General features: G+C 41.2%; 1 protein-coding gene and 1 long non-coding RNA gene across 6 annotated transcripts in view; one reads left to right on the forward strand and one right to left on the reverse strand.

Moving 5' to 3' along the window:
- Positions 1-7,762, forward strand: part of DCC (DCC netrin 1 receptor) — an 845,500-nt gene extending 837,738 nt beyond the window's left edge. For all 5 annotated transcript variants that reach the window (XM_086372410.1, XM_086372411.1, XM_086372412.1 and 2 more), the window contains exons 27-28: positions 892-1,034; positions 2,419-7,762. In XM_086372410.1, the coding sequence (XP_086228536.1) occupies positions 892-1,034; positions 2,419-2,508 (233 nt within the window). In that variant the 3' untranslated portion in view covers positions 2,509-7,762. The remainder of the gene's footprint in view (positions 1-891; positions 1,035-2,418) is intronic.
- Positions 3,575-23,269, reverse strand: part of LOC147346300 (uncharacterized) — a 452,766-nt gene continuing 433,071 nt past the window's right edge. Inside the window, exons 3-8 of the long non-coding RNA XR_015153516.1 lie at positions 9,143-9,268; positions 6,045-6,102; positions 5,119-5,231; positions 4,510-4,677; positions 4,317-4,417; positions 3,575-3,689 (exon numbers count right to left, since the gene is read on the reverse strand). This is a non-coding gene — a long non-coding RNA (uncharacterized LOC147346300). The remainder of the gene's footprint in view (positions 3,690-4,316; positions 4,418-4,509; positions 4,678-5,118; positions 5,232-6,044; positions 6,103-9,142; positions 9,269-23,269) is intronic.

Here is a 23,269-nt window from a genome sequence, read left to right on the forward strand (position 1 = left end):
TTGAACTTGAATAGCATCATTCATTATAGAAGAGAACTGAGGCAAACATTGTAATAGCTTCAATGCCTTCTATGCTAAGGCCTTGGTTCCAATACTAAACATGACAAAAGACCTTAGGTATATGAGGTATACTAGCTGATTTGATACACGCCTTTATAAAATTTGTATTTTAGACTATAGGGAAAAATTATACTTGCTGCTATGTGTTAAGCAGAATTTATAAGGCAAATTTTAGACCCTAAAATAAAAGGTAGCTATTGTTTGTAGCAGGCTGAAATGTAATTTGTAGAAACTCAGCAGTTATTCAAATGACTTTCTTGAGCATTAGAATGTGTTTCATTGAGAGAAACTATACTGATCAGGACAGAATCGTATCTTTTTTTTTCTTTTCCAACAGAAAATATTCAGTCAGGTTAGCCATAAAGAACTGTTTGGCACTGTAACATCTAATGCTCTGCAGATCAGAGCAACCACCTCTTTCAACTGTGTGAGTGTTCCTTGGTACTTGTTAAACAGTGAATGGCTTGTACAGGTGGTTGAGGACAGGGCTGTCTGGCCCAAAGCTGCGACCGGCCCCAGCTGAGCCGGCCTGACACTTATACCGTATGACAAACATTCCACAGTTCCCACGCAACCTTTCACAGGGATATCCGAAATGCACTCACAATGACATATGACTGGTGGAGCTTCATCAGGAGAGGCCTAATCAGGATTTGTCTTCCATTCAGGAGAAATAAAATGAGCCCATTCATGTGTCAGAACCCATCTCTTGACAACAGGATGAACAATAGCCTAAAGGCAATGCCAACCCACTGGATTTGGCTTACACACTTGCGAGATTGTTCCAGAATGTTTTACACAGTACTTTCATCACTCTGTTTTCTATTTTAGGGCCTACTCTTCCCAAGACTCATGTTAAAACAGCCTCTCTTGGGTTGGCTGGAAAGGCAAGATCTCCTTTGCTTCCTGTATCTGTGCCAACAGCCCCTGAAGTGTCTGAGGAGAGCCACAAACCAACGGAGGATCCAGCCAACGTAAGGCCATCCTTGAAATTCATGGGGGCAGTGCTGTGCAAAGCAGTCTAAGCCATCCAGCCCTCTCCATTAAGCCCAGGCCCTCACTGTTCTTACTGTTGGTTTAGTTCTGTTTTCCTGCACTTGAATATGAAGAGAAAAAACTTTATGGAAAAAAATTACATCAAGGATCTAGTTATATGAAAAAAATCATTGATACTTAAAGGCAATCTTTATACATACAAGCTGATAGCAACATATTGAGTGACTTTACATACATACACACACACACGTGTGTATATACATATATATAAATACGCACGTGTGTCTATATACACACTGTCATCACTATCCCATAGAAATACGATGTGAACCACACAGGTTAAAACTTCCTAGGAGTCACGTGAAAAGATGTGCAAATAAATAGGTGAGATTAATTTTAATGATATATTTTTATCTAACCCATATAGATATTATCACTTCAACATGCAATATTAAAAAATTATCATTAAGATATTTACTTTTTTTGTACTAAGTGCTCAGAATATGATGTATATTTTACATGTACAACACATCTCAATTTAGGCTATTCACATTTCAAAACCCCAGGTGCTACTTTTGACTTGAGGTTGCTGTATTGGACAATGAGATCTAGATTATTCAAGAAAAACAACCCAGACAACTATGACATCATTTGGGGAAAGCAGTAACAAAACTAATCACCTCACTGCAACCTCCCTTTTCATATATAGGGCCAGTCTTTTGAGCCAAAGTGGCTCTTTTCAATCCTTGTTCATCTCTGAAGATAACACAGTAAATGACCAGATCATTTACTGGCAGGCTGAAATTCCTGTAGGAAGGTACCATCTGCAACCTGTTTAATACCACGAGGTCAAGTTCCCACAAAAAAAATGATTATGTGGTATTACAAAGGAAAGCTGCTTGTGTAAATTCTGTTTATAGCCTGATGGACAAGAAAAGTAACTAACATACTCAGTATCTACCATGTGCTGAACTCACAGGATGCTCAGAATAGCCTTTGAAAAAGATATAATCATCATCATTTTATACCTGAAAACTACACATCAGAGAGGTTTACTAACTTGTCCAAGATCACATAGCTAGTAATTGGTAGAACTTGATTTGAAACAAGATTTTGTTTTCAACACTGAAGCCTCCTCACAGGGATGAAGCTGGTGAAATAGCACACAGGCCTTCGTCACTGCCTCTTTTATGACCAGTGTCTTCATCCAGTGATCATATGCTGAGTGAAGCCCCTGGGCTATGGGCCACTGTGTCATGCATGAGAATGCACAGTGAAATGATCAGAGATGGCCCCCCCCCTTACAAAAGGAAGGCACCGACATTCACCTGCACTAATCCTTTGCTCTCATTCTCTCTCTAGGTGTATGAACAGGATGATCTGAGTGAACAAATGGCAAGTTTGGAAGGGCTGATGAAGCAGCTTAACGCTATCACAGGCTCGGCCTTTTAACACGCATCGCTGAATTGATGAGCTGAATTTTCGGGGACCTCTGCAGCATTACCAGTTACCCATGAACAGCACACCTGTATCCAAGAACACTAACCAGTGTACAGGTCAACCGTCAAGACCACTCACTCCTGGAAGATCCTGAAGCAGTTCCGAAGGAAGAAGCAGTCCTTCCTTCTTGGGCATCAGGAGTTTCAAAATGAGGACTCTGGGGTCCCTTAACAAAAGCAAAGATACATCTTCACTGCAATGTCAAAGCTGAAGCTGCGAGAATACTCTTGGGCCTTTGCCACTGCAGTGACCTCACTGTCATGACGAATACTTAACGCTCTTCATCAAGGCCTGTCAGTTTCTCCTAATGTGTGGGTCTAGTCTTACAAAAGGCAAGTGCATTATTGAAGCCTGTACCCTGCCACGGCAAACCAGTGCAAGCTCACTATTTTGTTTTCGAATTTAAAGTACAGAGCACCCATGGGAACTTTCTCACCAAAGGATTGGATGTTTTTCTGACAGCACAAAAAAAGTAAGCGAGCAAACAGAAGGTGTACATTCTGTAACGCGGTCACACTTGCACAGGTGCTGGGTATCAGCAAGTGGCTGTGAAATTCACCCATGTTAGCAAGGTATCTGTAAATCCACCCTTGGTTAACACTGATGTCTGGAGAACAGGAACATTTAAAAATCTCCAGCGAGGGGCATGCTGCCAACCACCAGTCCATTCCCTGAAGGATGATACAACATGCAATCTTCTCAGACACGTGGTAATTATGAGCTTAAAACTTCTAACAGGACACTGTTCAATCTGGGTGGCTTTTGTGCCATCCCACACTGTGATGATATTTCAAACTTCACCAAGTCCGTCTCCCTCAGAAGTCTGGCTGGAAGAGTTCTCCTCTCCACCCCATCCCTCCCTGAGTCCTCCTTGGCAGCCAGCCCTGGGCAGGTGGCCAGCTCCACACATTCCATGCAACCCCCTAGCCCCAATCTACCTTCCTGAAACCCTCTGTGGACGTGGCAGACCCATCCCATCCGAGGAAGGGAAGGAAAATGGAAGGCAGTTTCAAACAGTACCTTCTCTTGCGTGATGTCTCTTCCACCAACAGGGTCCTCACTGACTCAGAGCAGGCAGTGTTGGTGAGTGGCGACCGCCAGGCTTGTTGTCAAGGAAACCTTCTGTACCACACCTGCCCAGAGTCAGAGAGGAACAGGGGGAAGACATCGCTTGACACTTCTGACACATCACCCTAAATCTGGTGGATGCTCTTTAAAAACTGCATCTTCATTGTGAGCTAGAACCTTAAATTCCTATTGCCGTGTTTATCTACAGCTTGCCACTAGGTGAAATTAAAAACATTGTGTGTGCACCCTTTTAGTTTCTGAATTTGCAGCTGCAAATTTGGAGTTAATCCATTCGTGCAGCTGACTCGCCAAAAGGGAGCCCGTTTGCATATTTATCTGTTAGGCAACTTGAAAACCCAATAAGAGAGGTTCAGCTGAATTATTCCTTTCAGCTCTGCCTTTGATTTCAAGCTTGAGTAGGTCATAATTTTCAAAGAGCATGGAAGGAATAGGATCTTTACAACCTAATAGCTCCTTTTATTAGGTGGGTAATTATATATGAATCCCTGAATGAAATATTTTGAGCAAAATGGCACTGTAACAGAAGTAATAATTCAGATTATTTTTTTACAGTTTTATGTCGGGAAGGAAATCTGATGTCAAAGAGAGGGCTTGTTCAAATGGTTCATTAGAAAGTCCGGTCCATTTGTGAAATCATTCCTTCAATAAGAGTGCTTGTTCAATTTACTTACATTTTCATGAAGTCCTTCTGAAGAGCTATGTGACGTTATCCTCTGGGGCAGATAACTCTTATTCAACATCTAAACACTTAGGCAAACAACACTCCACTGACCTGGAACAAGGCATTTCATAACATAATATTGAGTCTTACAAAAAATAATCCATGACATCAGGGGGAAAAAACAGTTCATTAGCCCACCTTACCCTCTCAAGGTCCTAGGATGGCTTTTCTTTTCTAATCCTCACAAACACGGAACATTCTCTGAAGGCATCTGACATCCAAGGAGAGTCATCCTGAGGGTCCAGGTAGGAATGAGCTGTAAATCTTGCAGATTTCAGGGACTAGTCATGTCTTCAATCTGTATTCTGTATCTGCACAATCAAGAGAACTAGCATTTTTACAACATTTCAAACTCCTCTAGTCAAAGTCATTGATCTTAGGAGATACATTTTTTAAACACATGAAAATATACAGTATATGATTTCAGCATGCTCTTGAAACTGTCTTCATAAACACACCCAATGCTCTATCTTAGTAACTGGCAATGCTAATAAGTCTTAGCTCCATGCAAGGAATATATGGTAGAATCCATTTACATTCTCACAAGAGGCTTTTGGGAGATTGGCCCAATGGTTTGAACATGACTTCACTGCAACTCTGTACAACCCTGCTCCCTCTTCTCTCAGATAGTTCACGTGTGTGTACAACTGCCTGCCCAAGTGTACAGGTAACTTTCTAATTTCCCGGTCTCCTGATCTCTTGACAAGAAGAAATCTGTGAATAGTGTAAGATAACCTTTGTTTTGCTCTTACTCTGAGTCTAGTTCATGACAAACAGGGCTCTTTAAGCTCATAAATCTCTCTGATTCCCGTGGGGTGATGCTTGACAGCCAACCAGCAGCTCTGCCACCAGGAGTCATTTCTCCCTGAAAAAGAAGAAAATAAAACTTGGCAGAGCATGCTCAGACCCTGCCCCCGAAACCTCCCGCTCTGCTGAACTGTCAGGCATAAGCCGCCTCTTGAAAAAGCTTGGTATGTTTCTTTGGTATTTCATGCTGATAAGAAAGCTATTTACTTTCCTCTAGGAAGTTCTGCATTTGAGAAACTCACAAAAATGCAGATAGCTCAAGATGCACAGAACACTTGGAGGATGCTCTAGCCAAAAGTTAAATAGTTCTTAGTGACTCAGTCTCAATAAGAAACCAGTCACAGCTCTTTGTAGAACAGAGCTATAAGCTTCTAGAGCATTTAAATAATGGAACTTTACATTTGAATATTATAAAGTGCACATACAATTGAACAAGCTGGAAAAAAATCAAGCGAGGGCAGGGATATAGGAGGTGAATTTATGAAGGCTAGGAGGGGTTGGGTATAACATTATTCTCTTCAAAATAAGGGTCATTCCCAGTGGCGTACATGTTTCCGCCCCCTGCATTGGGTAAGACCTATGAAGGCCCAGCACTGGTGTGTCATTCCAGACATGTGGAAACTATAATGTTGGGCACTCATTGGCCTTTCCCATAAAGAATCTAAGTACAGGTCTTTCTGGAAGCCTTCATAGTCTGTGCTTGAAAATGGTTACTCTTTCCTAGTTACCCTTGTGATACAACTATTGACCCTGTTTAAAGAAACAGTTGAAGGTCTTCTCCAAACATAACAGAGTGTCTCGCACGTGGCTGCTGAACTGACATTCTAACCACCCCATCCCCCTAAAAAAGCCTCTAAAGCAATCCCCTTACCTTTTATATAAAAAGCTGTGTTCCAGATTGACGCCTTGTAATTTTAGAATGTCCATTTCTAGTTCATGAGAGAGAGAAAAAGAAAATAGAATAACTCCCTAGTTTGACACATGTTTATCAAAAACAAAACTGTCAGAACTTTAAAATAGATGCAGAATGCAGTCGCTTTCCCTTCCTGGACCAATTTACTTCATCTAAATGCAGACCATCCCTAAGGCCAGAGGTTAATATCTTCACATGTTTATCACCCACATACACAAGAGAGAACCCCCAACAGTCCAGAGCAGCAGGGCAGTCGGTCATACACTCAAACCTACTATCTCTTTCTAAATATTTTCAAAGCAACGTTTGACTTAAAATAATTTGTATTTCTCTGGTAACTTTCAGAAGTCACTTTCCTAGTGTACAGAAAAGCTTTTCACCTGATTTCCAATTAAGTCAGACTTTGGAAAAAATCATAGATGTTTTGTATGCTATTCCACTGCATTCGAAAACACGTGCTAGCCCATGCGTCAGTGTAACTTGCTATCGAAATACCTGCTTCCAAAATGTCCTGATTCTGAAAAGAAATGCCTGAGTATTTCCAGGTCAGTGAGATCAGACGGAAGGGCACACACTAAGACTGTATCTGGGCTCTCCATTGCCGCTCTTGGGTAACGTTCCCTTGCTGGATTTCTGCTGCACTCTCTGAAGGACTTCTCCTGCTCTCAGTAGAGAGCCTCTGTACATTGTATGCTCTGATTTTTTGTTGGTTGGAGAGCAACAGCAAAACTCTACAAGATGTCGCGAACACAGATACATGGGCCAAGGGATCTCAGTGTGTGCTGAACGTGTGTTCTCAGATGCAAGAAAGGAAGGTTAGGGAGGAGGAGAAATGCTGTTTTTTTAATTACTGTAGGGTAAACCTGACAATTCAGAACTTTGTGAATTGTCAGCTTGTTTGAGGGGGTGGGGGGCTGGGGGGGTGGGTCTGGGGTGTACTTTTTATAAGTAATATTTAATTTATTATTTAGAGTGGCTTCTTTTTTGGATAATTTATGATACAAAGGGAGACCTGGTTGGGAATCTAGATATGGCTGTTAAAGCTGCAGTGTTCCATAGCTTAGAGGCACCACTTTGGAAATGAATTGTCCACTGCTGAGTATGAGGGTATGCCCAGGCAAAGCCCCCACTGAATTTCCATCATCACCGCCTTCTCCCTTGCCAGGGTCATTCAAACTTGAGTACCACCAAACCTACAATATTCCGATGGCATTTTTCAGATCAAATGCTACTCATTCTCTCCAAGGGCTTTGCGATTCAGATTGTTAGTGTGTTAGTGGTAGGTTTATTTGGTAGAAGTGGGTATACTACAGCTTTAACTAGCCTTAGTGGAAAAAAGAAAGTTTTTGTTGCTACAAAATGCCTTTTAATTTCAAAAAAAGAAAAAAAAAGGTATTTTGAGCCCACAAAGAGTTTCTTTAAACTGTCAGACTCTAGCATTGTTAACCAAATTAGACTAGTGATTGCAATATTTAAGTGTAAATCTTGTTCTATGAGAAAGGAAACTTGCTTACAGTTTAAAACAATGACTGTTTCTACACAAATCTTGTATACTACTACACGAGGAAAAAGGGGTTTTGTAATCACTGTAGAACAGTCTCATATTCATTTTTTATAGAAATGTTATTCCAATGGTGCATTTTTTTGTTTAATAAATAAAGTTTTGATACAAAGTTCTTCCTCCGTGTTATTTATATCAAACGACTGATATGAAATGAGCACACCCCAAACCCCTGCCTGTCTGCGTTCTTCCTCCTCAGGACACGTGCTGCCTTTTTGGACATGTGGATCAGGGACGGTCGGAGGAGCCTGGAGGGTTACAGTCTGTGGGCTCGGACACGCCTTAGGAACTAAAGGACAGCAACAGCAGAGACTGTCAGTCCTCTGGCACATCCCTTTAGATGTTTCTGCTGTTTCAAGCACACGTCCAGTAAGGTTTCTATCCCAACAGCCAACACCCAGGTCTGCTAGAAGGTTGCCCTCCCATTGCCAGAATTTGCTTTTTTGCCTACACACACAGGAGACCTGTGAATTCCAGATCAGATAGATCTTACCAATACTGTTAAATGCAAGCCCCCATGCCCTGACTGAGACAACTCTGTAGTGTAAGCCAACTTATTTCCAGAGCCTCAGGCAGGACTGAACCAAAGTGACTCAGTGGGGACACAGAGATGCATGGCTGCGTGCTTAGTCACTAAGTCGGGTCTGACTCTCTGAGACCTCTGTGGACTGCAGCCTGCCAGGCTCCTCTGTCCAAGAGATTCCCAAGGCAAGAATACTAGTGCAGTTGGCATTTCCTTCAGGGGAATCTTCCAGACTCAGGGATCAAGCTCACATCTCCTGCATCACCTGCATTGGCAGGAGAATTCTTTATCACTGAGGCACCTGGGGAGCCCCCTGTGGGGAGATACTGCTCCACAATATTGCACCCTAGAAGTGGCACCCATGTTTGGCTCATCTCCTTTCTCTTTCCGTCTTCTCCCATCCCACTAGTGATTTCCCCTGGGAGCACTTCATGATAACCCACTTTTACACAAATCTTCACATCAAGGACTTTTCAAGGGACTTAACCCAAGACAACTCGGAGAAGGCAATGGCAACCCACTCCAGTACTCTTGCCTGGAAAATCCCATGGGTGGAGGAGCCTGGTAGGCTGCAGTCCATGGGGTTGCTAAGAGTCGGACACGACTGAGCGACTTCCCTTTCACTTTTCACTTTCATGCGTTGGAGAAGGAAATGGCAACCCACTCCAGTGTTCTTGCCTGGAGAACCCCAGGGCTGCCGTCTATGGGGTCGCACAGAGTCGGACACAACTGAAGCGACTTAGCAGCAGCAGCAGCAACCCAAGACAAAGACCCTAATTTTGTACCCACAGCAACACACCAAAACCAAATAAGTATGATACTCTCTATCCTCGAGATATTTCGTTCCTACTGTGTCAACATGGGGACATATATGCACTGAAAAATATATTGCTGTGAGTACTAAAGGATCAAGTTTAGGCATATAATCTATTCTTTAAGAGAAAATGATGGATTAGTAAAAGGTTTACTCACTCTTTGGGGTAAGCAAAGAACTACTTAGTGAGTTTCCTTGCAGACCATGCATCACCAGTGACAGGACAGGTGGGGTTTTAAAGGCCACCAGCTCTTCTCAGCTTCTTCGACTCATAATCATTCCACCTAAACAAACAAACAAGAATATGATTAAGATCACTAGAGAAGCTGGAACCCTTGAGCATCGGCAGTTGGAATAGAATCTGGGGCAGTTACTGCGGAAGACTGTATGGTGGTTCCTCAGCGTTAAACACAGAACCACTGCTGTTGCTGTTCAGTCACCAAATTGTGTTCAACTCTTTTGGGACCCCATGGACTGTGACTCGCCAGGCTCTTCTGTCCATGCGATTTCCCAGGCAAGAACACTGGAGTGGGTTACCATTTCCTTCTCCAGGGGCTCTTCCTGACCCAGGGATCAAACCTGTGCCTCCTGTATTGGCAGGTGGATTCTTTTATGCTGAACCACTAGGTAAAACTTAGAGCTACTATATGATCCAGCACTTCCACTTCTGAGCATACATACCAAAGAATTAACATTAAGGACTTAAGAGAGATTTGGATACCCACATTCATAGCAGTATTATTCACTATACACCAAAAGGTGAAAGCAATCCAAATACTCAACAACTGAATAAACGAAATACTATATATATATTATATATAATGGAATATTAGTCACCCTTAGAAAGGAAGGACATTTGGACACATGTTACAACATGGGTGAAGCTTGAAGATACCATGCGAAGGGAAATAAGCTCATGACAAAAGAGGAGTGTATGGTTCCACTTATATGAGGTGCCTAGAGTAGTCATCAGAGAAGGTGATGGCACCCCACTCCAGTACTCTTGCCTGGAAAATCCCATGGATGGAGGAGCCTAGTGGGCTGCAGTCCATGGGGTCACTAAGAGTCGGACACGACTGAGCGACTTCACTTTCACTTTTCACTTTCATGCACTGGAGAAGGAAATGGCAACCCACTCCAGTGTTCTTGCCTGGAGAATCCCAGGGATGGGGGAGCCTGGTGGGCTGCCGTCTATGGGGTCGCACAGAGTCGGACACAACTGAAGCGACTTAGCAGCAGAGTAGTCACATTCAGAGAGACAGTAAGTAGAATGGTGGTCGTCAGTGGCTGGGAAGATAGGGGAGTGAGGAGTAATTGCTTAATAGGTACAGAGTCTCAGTTCTGGGAGATGAAGAAAGTTCTGGAGATGGATGGTGGTAATGGTAGCACAATGTGAACACAAGGCTACTGAACTGTACAGTACACCTGAGATATTAAAACGGCCCATTTTACATTAAGTGTCAATATGTGTGTGTGTGTGTGTTAGTTGCTCAGTCGTGTCTGACTCTCTGCCACCCCATAGACTATAGTCTGCCAGGGATTCTCCAGGCAAGAATACTGGAGTGGGTTGACATTTCCTTCTCCAAAGTATCAATATATTCTACCACAATTTTTTAAAACTCCAAATAAGGATATTCCAGAGTCACCTTCTATAAACGCTGATATTTATTCTATGATTCTTGAAATGTAAGCATGTCAGCACCAACATGTTAAACTGATATGCACAAACTAGAAGTAATATGTCTACGACAGTCTATTTTATCTCACATATTCAAGTTACATTGTCATCTCTTACAGAAGAATGTCATGCATTCACAGAAACAATCAGAGAGGCTATCTCCATGGAAAACTGGTTACTTGAAAAAAATAAAATAAAACTAGTGTTTGATCTAGACAAGACAAAGTTAGGGGACAAACCAGCTACTTGTTCACTGCAAATATTTTTATGAAAAGGATTTTGGAGTAGTCAAAGAATGATACACTCTCTATCTCGTGCTTAGTTGCTCAGTTGTGTCCAACTCTGCAACCCCATGGACTGTAGCCCTTCAGGCTCCTCTATCCATGGGGATTCTCCAGGCAAGAATACTGGAGTGGGTTGCCATGCCCTCCTCCAGGGGATCTTCCCAACCCAGGGATCGAACCCAGGGATCCCACATTGCAGGTGGATTCTTTACCATCTGAGCTACCACAGAAGCCCCACTCTCTATCTTAAATACCCGAAAATGCTACAATGAAGATAGATAGATTGCATTAAAACACATGTAAGAGAATTTAATAGATTTGGAAGAAAGTGGCAAGTCAGAGAGGCTGATACAAAGCTGGAATCCAGAAAGACTGACATTGCCTCTCTTTCATGGAAATTTTCTTTAATTCATGAATTGCTTCTTTCCATTTATTTTGGTATGTTTTAAAGATGTATCTCTAATTCTTAAAGATATTTCCTGATTTCCATTCTATCATTAAACTTCTCATGATTTTTCAGGCATTACTCTTTAAACACTCCTTGTATCCTCTCAGACTGGACATCCACATCACTGCTTCTACTTTTTGTAAAGTCTTTTACTGCTTTCAATAATGATTTTAATTGTGCACTTGCATTTTTCATTTTATTGCAATTCTTCCTTTTACTCATTGCCTTCTTTATTTCATCATGCTGTCTTTTTATCCCATCCTGTTCTTTTTTCCATATATTTCAATTCTCTTTGAGAGTTGATATTTCTTTATAAATTTGAAAATATCAGTTTTCTATGAAAGAACCTCCTTCTGGTTTTGTAAAAGGATTGTCCTATAAGCTTGTTATGGCTCACTACTTTAGATTTAATCTTTATTTTAGATTTAAGTATTTTGAATCTATTAAATCTTAAATGAAGAAAGATCTATTCAGATCAATCTTCTGTTCATTTGAATTGCTCCTGCCCCATTTTATGACCCCTTCTGTTCAATAGACTTTTTTTACCTGATTGCCAAGTGGAGTGCATGAAAAAGTAAAGTTCAAGAATAAACACCCTTTCTCTTTTCTACGTCTACCTGAAATAGTGTAAAGATGAGAAATTGTGCCCAAGCATGTTAGTTCCTCCATTACCCTTTCTGCCCAGTTCTGTTCTGACAGTTGTACTAAACAACTGATTGTAGTGGAGAAACAGATTAGAGGAAGGAATGAATAACTCCTGGGTGCCTGATGCTTTTTGAGGGAGCCAGAGTGACACTTAAGATCACTGGGAATATGGTTAGAATAGCCCATTGATTATGCTTCCTTGAATCTTATTGGTCTTACAGTTAGGGGAAAAGAAAAAAAAAGAAAAACCTTTCTGGTTTGGTAGAGAGGTCCTATTTTTCAGTAATAATGTCTTCTTTTCTCCCTCTTTTTCTCTTCCATCTTCTGTTACATTTTCCCTAAGTCTACAGATATAATAATGGGAAAGTTGGGTGCACTGTAGGGGCAACTCTCCAGATGCCACTGTAATTGTTGACTACTAGGTTCTTTTCTTTTTGTGTGTGTGAAAGTCACTCAGTCATGTCCGACTCTTTGTGACCCTGTGGAATTCTCCAGGCCAGAATCCTGGAGTGGGTAGCTGTTCCCTTCTCCAGGGGATCTTCCCAACCCAGGGATCGAACCCAGGTCTCCCACACTGCTTTACCAGCTGAGCCACCAGGGAAGCCCTTATTTTTTTTTTTTTCTTTAACTTAGCCATAAAAAGGAAAAACACTGGGCCATTTGCAGAGACATGGGTATACCTAGAGACCGTCATACACAGTGAAGTACATCAGAAAGAGAAAAACAAATATTGTATAGCGATGCATATATGTGAAATCTAGAAAAAGGCTACCGTGAACTCATTTGCAAAGCAGAAATAGAGACACAGACGTGGAGAACAAACACGGATACCAAAGCAGGAAGGGGGAAGAAGAACTGGGGGACTGGGGCTGACACATATATACCACTGATAGTATGTAGAGAAGAGGTAACCAGTGAGAACCTGCTGTACCGCACAGGGAGCTCTACTCAATGCTCTGTGGTGACCTAATGCGAGGAAATCCAAAGAAGAAGGGATATATGATACATATGGCTGGTTCACTTTGTACAAGCAGAAACTGACGCAGCAGTGTAAAGTAACTAATACTCCAGTTGAATTTTTTTTAATGTTAAAAAGAATATTGCATGTCCAATTTAGCAAAGAGAACAACAGGTGGGAAGGGACTCAGTGGGCAGCCTCTGGGTCTTCCTCGATAGACACACCCCAGTACCCAGTTATGCATCCACCTCCCTGCCCAAGCCCTGGGGAAAAAAGAAACAAACATAGGTATCTTTTAAGCACCCAGGTTTTGTCCTAATTTCCATTTACCTAAGTAGTCTTCACCTATTTCTTATTTACCAATTTATTCTTTCCATCTTACTGTATTCCTTCTCCTTTCATTTCTGACTATCTCTCTCCTTCACCTTAACTTTGAAAAGTCATAATTTGATACAATAAATATGAAGGCAATTATTCATGAGATAATCCAAATGCTCTCATTAGCAGTTCAAAAGATTTCTTGAAATAAATAGCAGAAGTAATTTTTTCCCAGATTCCTTTCAGGTTTTAATTAACATTCTTCCTTATAAATTAATGACAGTCCTTTAATTTCCCTGTCTTTGCTAATATCTTTCCTGACTCTTTATGTAAGTTTGACAAAATACCCCTTGGTAGAATAATTTTTCACCTTCTTAACATTTCTTAAGGATTTAATTCTTGTGCTGTTCTTTGACTCTGTGGTGGTTTCCCTCAGCGACATTTCTTTTTATTCAGGGGAAAACTGTTCTTTGGTCTGGAACACTCTTAACAATGGCAGGATTTTAATTTTGTAGATGTGGCTCCTTATTTGTCATTAATTATTCCCATTTCTTCCTGAAATAGGGTGTTTCTGAAAAAATCAACAATCACATTTACTGTAGATGTACACTGTAGGGTTTAATTTATATTGAACAACGTAAGTAAAGCTCCTACTAAAATTTCCAGTACTTGTCAAAAGTCTACTGAATGCTACTTCTGAAAGCCTCTACACTCCATCTTTGTCCTTGACATTTGTGAACATTTTCATGCATTTAAAATATATAAATAGGAATTTAACAAATGTGTCATTCAGGTGTGGTTCTAACATTATAGGTATAGTTTGTAGTATGCATGTAGATTTAGAAAAAAGTTTTCCAATAGATGGTATTATATTTTTTCCCTTTTCTTAATGTATACAACCAGTATTTATTAAGTGCCTTCTAGGGGTACCAGAAAACCAAAGGGTAAATCTGTATATCTTTCACTAACAGGAAAAAGAATGTATGTATCTATCTATGTATATATATATGTATGTGTGTATAGGTGAGTACAGCTCAAATAAGACAGTTAAGACACATTTAGACAGAGAGAGCTTCCCAGGTGGTGCTAGTGGTAAAGAACACACCTGCCAATGTAGGAGACATAAGAGACACAGGTTCGATCCCTGGGTTGGGAAGATCCCCTGGAAGAGGGCATGGCAACCCACTCCAGTGTTCTTGCCTGGAGAATCCCCATGGACAGAGGAGCCTGGCGGGCTACAGCCATGGGCTCACAAAGAGTCGGACACGAGTGAAGCAACTTAGCATGCACACACAGACAGAGACAAAATTCCAGCAGAATAGGGACAATCAAACTAAGGTTCACAGAAGTCTCATAGGGAACGTGGTAGGTTCACAGAAGTCTCATAGGGAACGTGGTATGTCGAAAGGGCTTTAAATAATAAAGAAAACCTAAACACCTTTAGAGATGGAAAAGGGCTGTACAGATAAAAGAAGTTTTCATATGAACAAAAAGCTACAAAGGGAGGAATTTATAGGACAAAAATTGGAACTAGTATTTCAGAATGAGTTTTGTTTTCTTTTGCTTTGTTTGGGGTATATTGTTTGTGAGGGAAAAAAGTATGAAATACATTTACAAAGTCAATGGTTCCATAATGGTGATCTAAGATATTGTTACTAATAAGGAGCCACTGAATATAAAGTTTTATTCTTTCATTCACAAACGTCTGCCGAATATGAACTATGCACCAATGACTGAACTAGTGATGGAAAAACAGCAGTGATCAACATGAATGTGATCTCTGTCTTCATGGAGTTTACAGTTTGCTTGTGGAGATAATGAACAGATTGGTGTAACAATTATAATTGTAATGAGTGCTTCGAACTGCAATATAGACATATCTTTAAAGATTATTCATAATTCTTGATGGGGAATGGAGACAATTTAAATAGGGAAAGACTTCTTCATGGAGGTGACATTGAAACCACAGGATAGAAAGGAGTAATCCAATGAATACTGGGAACATAGAACGTTCCAGATGGAGGGAAAAACTGAGCAAGCCCCCAGCCTGGGAGAGAACTTGGTTTATTCAAGTGATGAACAGATGATAAGTGCAGCAGCCCTTCACTGAGCTGGAGGGAAGGATAGAATGAAGATGCTAGGGACTGCAGTTGGTCAGATCATGCTGCATCTCACCATGCATGCTGCCAAGCTAAGATTCCAAAGGAAATAGCAAATATTTGAGACACAAAAAAGAAGAGACTTAAGATCTAACTTAGGTATACTAAGATTTTGTAGAGCTGTACCTGCTACCTTATATGTGCTAAGTCACACAGCACCCTTTACTGTTCCTGATTGCTCATGATCCCCAGTTCTGGTTGAGAAAAGAGATAAATCTCAATCTTACCAATGAAAGGCGTCTTATTTCTTTTTCATTTTAAGCAGCTTCCTTTTGTTTGACTAAGTCTGTCTGTTTGTTAGAAACAGAGTTCTAACTCCCGTCACATCTGCATTTCTCTTCACAAAAGCCCTACCTTTGCCAATTCTTTCCAAGATGCCTTCCAGGGAAGCACACACATTCTCTGGCATTCTGGACCAAATGTGCATCCTCACTGCTTCCAAGTCAGCCTTTATTCCCTCTCACTGCTGGGAACCCTGCTGGCCTTTACTGCCAGGATTTGCATCAGAAGACAGGGAGAATCTTTTCTCTCAACACAATAGGATCCCACAATCCCCCCACTCCACCCCCCCAACCAGCCCCAGAACTGGGTCAACCTAAGCCCTGTCACTTTCACACCTGAGTCTCAGCTTTATCTTCTAGCTGGACCTCAAATAGGCTATCCCCTATGAAACCTCTACTTGAGATGTACCCTTCCCCTGGCCATGATGAAAGTGTGGCAGAGTCAGTGACTCTCAACTCAAATTTCTCTCAAATGCTCCACTGACAGCATGTTGGAACTACTGATTCCTTACTTATACTCATGTTTGAGCATCAGTATTCTCTCTGCTAAGTGTTATCAAGCCACCATTTTCCCTCACAGCAACACCAAGTCTTCTGAGATGTCCCATTCCAAGAACTCTACAAGCCACATGGACAAGAACCCAGGAGTCTTCTGGTTTCGGCTTCCCTCCCTCCATGCCTGGGTTCCCATCATCTTTTGCCCCCTTGCCCTACAGTTTTACCCTATAGAACAACATCAGGGAAATTAGAGATGACCTGTTAAGATTTTTGTTTCTCCTTGCATACCCCTGCCCACTGAAGGACATGCCTTATCCAGTAGAAACTATATGCTCCCTTTTAAGTTCTGGAGAAAATCCTCTTTATGTCATATCTTGGAAATCTTCACTATGTGCATACTTATTAGCATCTTCATTTCCCTTTATGTACTGAACCACTGAGTCAACTCATGAAGCCACAAGGCATCAAGAATTAAACTGACCAGAAATTTTGTTACTTTAATGTTTACAAAAATAGTATATCAGCCCTGTTATGTGTGTATTAAAATATCAACCTGGCTATTGTGTAGAAAATGAATTCCAAGTAGCAAAAGTGGAAAAAGGCTATAAGACAGGTGTGATTCAGTGGTGGCAAAGAATAAAAATAAAGTGAGTACACTTGAAATGAGTTTTCAAGATAAAAACAAACATAATTGCAGATGGATTGGATGGGGTGAGTTTCTGACTTGAGCAGCCTTTAAGTTGGTAGTTAACATTTTCTGTGATATAGGAGACTGGGAGAGAAACAGTTTTGGGTCATGGGTATATATAGGAAAAATGAGAACAATGTTTAAAGAGCCTGTGTGATATCCCAGAGGAGGCAACAAAAATGTAATTGAATATCTGAATCCAGAACACGTAAGAAAGATCTGGTCTGGAGACATAAATTTAGAAATCGCCAACTAAATGATGACACCTAAAGGCATAGGAGACTTGGTGAAAAAGAGAATGGGGCCAAACTGAGCCCCAAGAGAGGCCAGGATGGAGACACTGGGTAGAGAATGAGTAAGTAGATGGTCAGGCTAAAAGTATGGCCAATAAGAGGAACGAGCAGGCATTTCCTTAGAGGAAAGTAACGGGAAAAAAAAATTGGTATGACAGAAGAAAAGAGAAAAAGCATTAGAAAAGGAGGGGAAATCAGGTGTAGTTAAAAGTTGGTGAGATGCTGGTAAGACAAAGATAAAATACTGCATATGAAAATTATCAAGGAGTCATTGATAAGGTAACCATGCTCTTTAGTTTTCAGGGGACAGTCGCACTGATGCATCCATCATGCCCTCATGTGGTCAGTATCTAGAGTGGTATCTCGTCTGCTTTCACGTTCAAAATAACCTCATTTGGATGATAGTTTCTATGGTCGTACAAGTTATTAGTGACCAAAGCCAAGAGCAGTTTTAGTGAAGGAAAGAGACCGGAAGCCAGAGATGGAATAGGAAGTTATGAAGTAAACATGCAATAACTCTTTGAAAAAGATATACTATGAAAAAGAGCAGAAGAAGGGGGGGGAAATGTGAAGTGTAATTGAATCTTACAGGTTAAAATACTCTAAAATCTCCATACAATGATTCTTCTAAGAAACCTAGATTTCCAAGTCAAATTCACCTGTGCCATAAATTTTCAGCTCTAGTACTGAAGCTCCAATAGTTTGGGCCACCTGATGCGAACAGCCAACTCATTGGAAAACACCCTGATGCTGGGAAAGACTGAAGGCAAGGGAGAAGCGGACGACAGAGGATGAGATGGTTGGATGGCATCACTGACTCGATGGACTTGAGTTTGAGCAAGCTCCAATAGATAGTGAAGGACAGAGAAGCCTGGCGTGCTGCAGTCCATGGGGCCGCAAAGAGCTGGACACGACTGAGCAACTCAATAACAACACCACCACAAATTTTCAGAGGAAATAGCAGTGTGGTTTAAAAAAAGGACCTGTAGGCTAGGAACAATAGTCAAACACTCCAGAGAGTGTTGCATAAGTGTGAGGGTTGCACTGGTTTGGAGCCAGAAACAGAGCTCTCCAGGACCAAAAAGCAGAAGGACATGCAGTATCTTCATTCAAGAGGACTGAATATCATAGGCTGAATAACTGTGCCCAGAGATGAGGTCCTGGCCGGAACCTGCACATTTTACCTTGTTTGGAACAGAATAGGGGTCTTTACTGATGGGATTAAGTTAAGGATTTTGAGATTGGGAGATCATCTTGGATTATTTGGATGGGCTCTCAATGCAATCACACACATCCTTATAAAAAAGGAGGCGGAGGACAATTTGATGCAGACACAGAAGAGAAGGAGACGGCATGACAGCAGAGGCAGAGACTGGGGTGATGCAGCCACAGATCAGACAATGCTGGCAGCCACCAGACGCTGAAAGAGGCAAAGCACGGGTCCTCCCCTAGAGATTCTGGCTGAGCACAGCCCTGCCAGCAGTCTTGATTTCAACTCAGATTTCAAACTTTGGCTTGCAGAATTGTGGGAGAATAAATGTCTGTCATTTGAAGCCACTAAATGTATGACAATTTGTTACAGCACACACAGGAAACCACTAGGCCAAGGCTGAGCAAAACTCAACCACCAAGACCATGAGGTCTAAAATGCAATGGAAAAAGAGAAAAACACACACCAAATTCAAAGACAGTAGAAGAGATATTCTGGCGGAGATAAGGAAATAGAAAAAAAAAAAAAAAAGTTTCAATGTCACTGCACAGACAAGTTGGGTTCAAGTGTATAAAGGTATGACTAGTAGACGGCAGCCCACCAGGCTCCCCCGTCCCTGGGATTCTCCAGGCAAGAACACTGGAGTGGGTTGCCATTTCCCTCTCCAATGCATGAAAGGAAAAGTGAAGGTAAAGTTGCTCAGTCATGTCTGACGCTTAGTGACCCCATGGACTGCAGCCTACCAGGCTCCTCCGTCCATGGGATTTTCCAGGCAAGAGTACTGGAGTGGGTTGCCATCTACGGGATCGCACAGAGTCAGACATGACTGAAGTGACTTAGCAGTAGCAGCAGCAGCAGTAGACGACAGTCTTGGCTATCATTTAGAAGATCAGATAACAGTTGTGGTGGGGTTTTTATGGACCCTCCTAGTTTGACACCTGTGAGATGAACCTGGAATGGTACAGCTCCCAGTCAAAAGAATTAATCTTTAAATTGAAGGCAGGATCTCAAAAACATATTTATACAGCCATGTTCATAGCAGCATTACTCACAAGAGCTAAAAACATGGAAGCAACTTGCATGTCCATCAACAGATGAGTGGATAAGCAAAACTTTGGTATATACATATAAAAGAACACCGGTGAAGTGAACTGAAACTCGCTCAGTCGTGTCCAACTCTTTGCGATCTCATGGACTATACTATACATGGAATTCTCCAGGCCAGAATACTGGAGTGAGTAGCCTTTCCCTTCTCCAGGGGATCTTCCCAACCCAGGGATCAAACCCAGGTCTCCTACATTGCAGGCAGATTCTTTACCAGCTGAGCCACAAGGGGAGCCCAGGAATGTTGGAGTGGGTAGCCTATCCCTTCTTCAGTGAATCTTACTGACCCAGGAATCCAACCAGGATCTCCTGCATTGCAGGCAGATTCTTTATCAACTGAGATATCATTACCTAGCCTTAAAAAGGAAGAAAATTCTGCCATATCGTACAGGGAGGATGAACCTTGAAGATATCATGCTAGATGAAACAGGCCAGCCACAAAAAGACAAATACTGTACGATTCCACCTATATGAGGTATTTAGAGTAGCCAAAACTTTAGAGGCAGAATGGGGCTGGGGGGAGAGGGGTAGGTGGAGTTATTGTTTAATGGCTATAGAGCTTCAGTTTTACAACATGAAGAGTTACGGAGACAGATAGTTATGGAGATGGCTGCCCAACAATGTGAAACCCACTCCAGTGTTCTTGCCTAGAGAATCCCAGGGATGGGGGAGCCTGGTGGGCTGCCGCCTATGGGGGTCGCACAGAGTCGGACATGACTGAAGCGACTTAGCAGCAGTAGCAGCAGCAACTGTACTCTTACAAATAGTTAACATAGTAAATTTTATGTGTATTTCATTTAACACAATAAAAAAAGGAAAAATAATAGCCTTGAGTTACCAGCCACTGAGCATTGAACAGATACCTAATTTCTCTGAGTTTGAGTTTGTTTTGCTTTATTTTCATCTATAACACAGGGTAATAAAATCCAGCATGCATACTTCATATATTTCTTATGTGGATTAAATTAAATACTCCATATAAATACACTTTATAAGTTATAAAGTAGTATTTTATAGCTTACAAAGCTATAGTGGTATGAATTATCAATATGTGTGCCCAGAAAACTGTGACCTTTAATATCTAAAATACAAGCAAGAGGAAGCCCTGGAGGGGATTTTACTGGAAATTCCACACCTGATTAGAATCCAAGATCCTTCCCAAAATTTCTGTGAACTTCCAGAGGCAGGGAGTCTGAAATATTGGCTCAAGTTCTTGTTCATGGGTAGTCAGGTTCATTAGGTAATTCCTTGACTGTCTCATTAAAAACAAGCAAATACAAGATTGTAAGTGGTACATTTCATTTGAGACTGAAGTGAGGACAGGAAGGAAAGAGAAGGCCTAAGAGGGTTTTACATTAACTGCAGTGATGAACATTCCAATTTAAAAATGTTCTGTGGCCATTTTATCAGAAGGAGAGACTCACAGACCCTGATATAATGTTCATATACTATGTCTCAAACTCCCCTCTCTTTCCCTTCCCCTCCTTCTCTTTTGGCTCTGTTCTATTACCTACTTCCAGGCGAAAAATATATAAATCTTTATCTTCTTTTCCTTCAGGTAAGCATTACTGACTCCTTCGTAGTTCAGCTTATCGTAGACAGAGCTCTAGGCTCTTATGTCATAACCTAAGCAGTTAATTAAGTCTCTTTCTCCCTAAAGACCTTTCTCTCAATAGAAGGAATTCTATTCCCAGCTATTACTTTGCCACAAAGGTCCATCTAGTCAAAGCTATGGTCATGTGGTCATGTATGGATGTGAGAGTTGGACTATAAAGAAAGCTGAGTACCAAAGAATTGATGCTTTTGAACTGTGGTGTTGGAGAAGACTCTTGAGAGTCCCTTGTTCTGGAGATACAACCAGTCAATCCTAACGGAAATTACTCCTGAATATTCATTGGAAGGACTGATGCTGAAGCTGAAACTCCAATACTTTGGCCACCTGATGCAAAGAACTAACTCATTGGAAAAGACCTTGGTTCTGGGAAGGATTGACAGTGGGAGGAGAAGGGGACGACAGAGATGAGATGGCTGGATGGCAACACCAACTCGATGGACATGAGTTTGAGTAAACCCCGGGAGTTGGTGATGGACAGGGAAGCCTGGCATGCGGCAGCCCATGGGGTCACAAAGAGTCAGACACAACTGAGTGACTGAATTGATTATAATATAGTGCTCTGCTACATAGTAATGTTAAATGAAACTTTATCCTGATATTTTCTTCACACATTTATCCATCTAAGTGAGACAGAAGACCCTGTACGTCAGACTTCACAGCAAGTAACAAGATTTCTTCTTCCTCTGATTCTCTTGATTCAAATCAGGACCCTCCTCAGATCTGGTTATGAAAGGAGATTCCTTTTAAACTAAATTTTTCGGCTTTTCACATGTGTTTTATAGATCAATGGCCTTTCACTGTGAGCCTGCACATGGAGGTCAAACTGACTGACTGACAAATGCATGAAATTATTGAATAAATGAATAAACTGAAATTTTATATTGCATCAACTATGAATAACAAAGTGCTACATGCAGTCAAGAGCCAAAATCTGGTAAAAATTAATCTATCTATCAAAATGTTGGTCACACAGCACTGTTCAATTCTATCTGATTTACTTTCTGTTGTGAAGTTTTCCAAATTTGAGCTTTTCCTAATATTCCACAAGAGTTTGCCTTACTCTGATGATAAATTCAATAACATAATAAACACTAATGAAATTAAATACTCACAATATACAACATGTTACGTTAAGAACCTTGGATACATTGTCTCATTTACTGCATAAAACAACAGTGTAATGTGTGAAACACTATTGTTTCTATTTATCGATGAGGAAATTCAAACTAGAGTAATGATGTACTTTGCCATAGGTCACCTGGTTAGTCTGTGTATAGCTGGACCTTGAACCCACTCTGTCATTTCTAAAATATGTGTTTTTATCACCAAACTGAATAACATTCAAGTACTGGTCCTAACGAATTCTTTGAGAGTGTTTCTCAAACTTTAGCAATTTAAAATCCATTTGGAAATCTTGTTAAAATATCAAAACTCAGGTTCCAATTCTAGAGATACTGATTCAATTGGTCTAGGGTAGAGTCTGAGAATCTGTAATTTTAACAACCTCCCCAGTTGATTTCTATCTGAACAATGTAACAGAGCCGGATCCTACGGGGCCTTCCCAGGACAGATCCCTCTCCCCACAAGCCATGTCCTCTGCCTGCTCATTTTAAATAAATAAATATATGAAACAAGACAAACAAAAAAGCCCAACTTTAGCTTCTCAGGCTTTCCCTGAGTTCCAAAGAATAAATTTAATCAGAGAAGAAAGAAAATTCAGAAGCAAAGGAAAGCAGTCAAGCAAGACAAAATATTAACAGGTTAGCTATTAAACAAAGTCAAGGACCTTTAGTTCCTCCTCAAGGGCTATAGATAATATTTTGAGTCATGTCCTTTGAGCTGTTTTGTGGATACTGAAGCACCTACCGGTGGAAAAATTTAACTGTATACTGCCAGAAAACACAAAGACCCCAGACAGATTGGAATCAGAAGGTTGATGATTCTAACTCCCCAATTACCTCATCATCAATCAATCAGAATGTTCATGTGCTGATTAGGCACCCCACAACCCTGCTCCCTCACCTAGTTTTTAAAACCTTTCCCGAAAGCCATCGGAGAATTTAGGTCTTTTAAGCACTAGCTCCCTGGACTCCTTGCTTGGTGCCC

The sequence above is a fragment of the Bos grunniens genome, chromosome 24, assembly GCF_055505025.1.
Source record: "Bos grunniens cultivar Pamir isolate PY7600 chromosome 24, Bosgru_T2T1.0, whole genome shotgun sequence".
NCBI classification, from domain to species: Eukaryota; Metazoa; Chordata; class Mammalia; order Artiodactyla; family Bovidae; genus Bos; species Bos grunniens.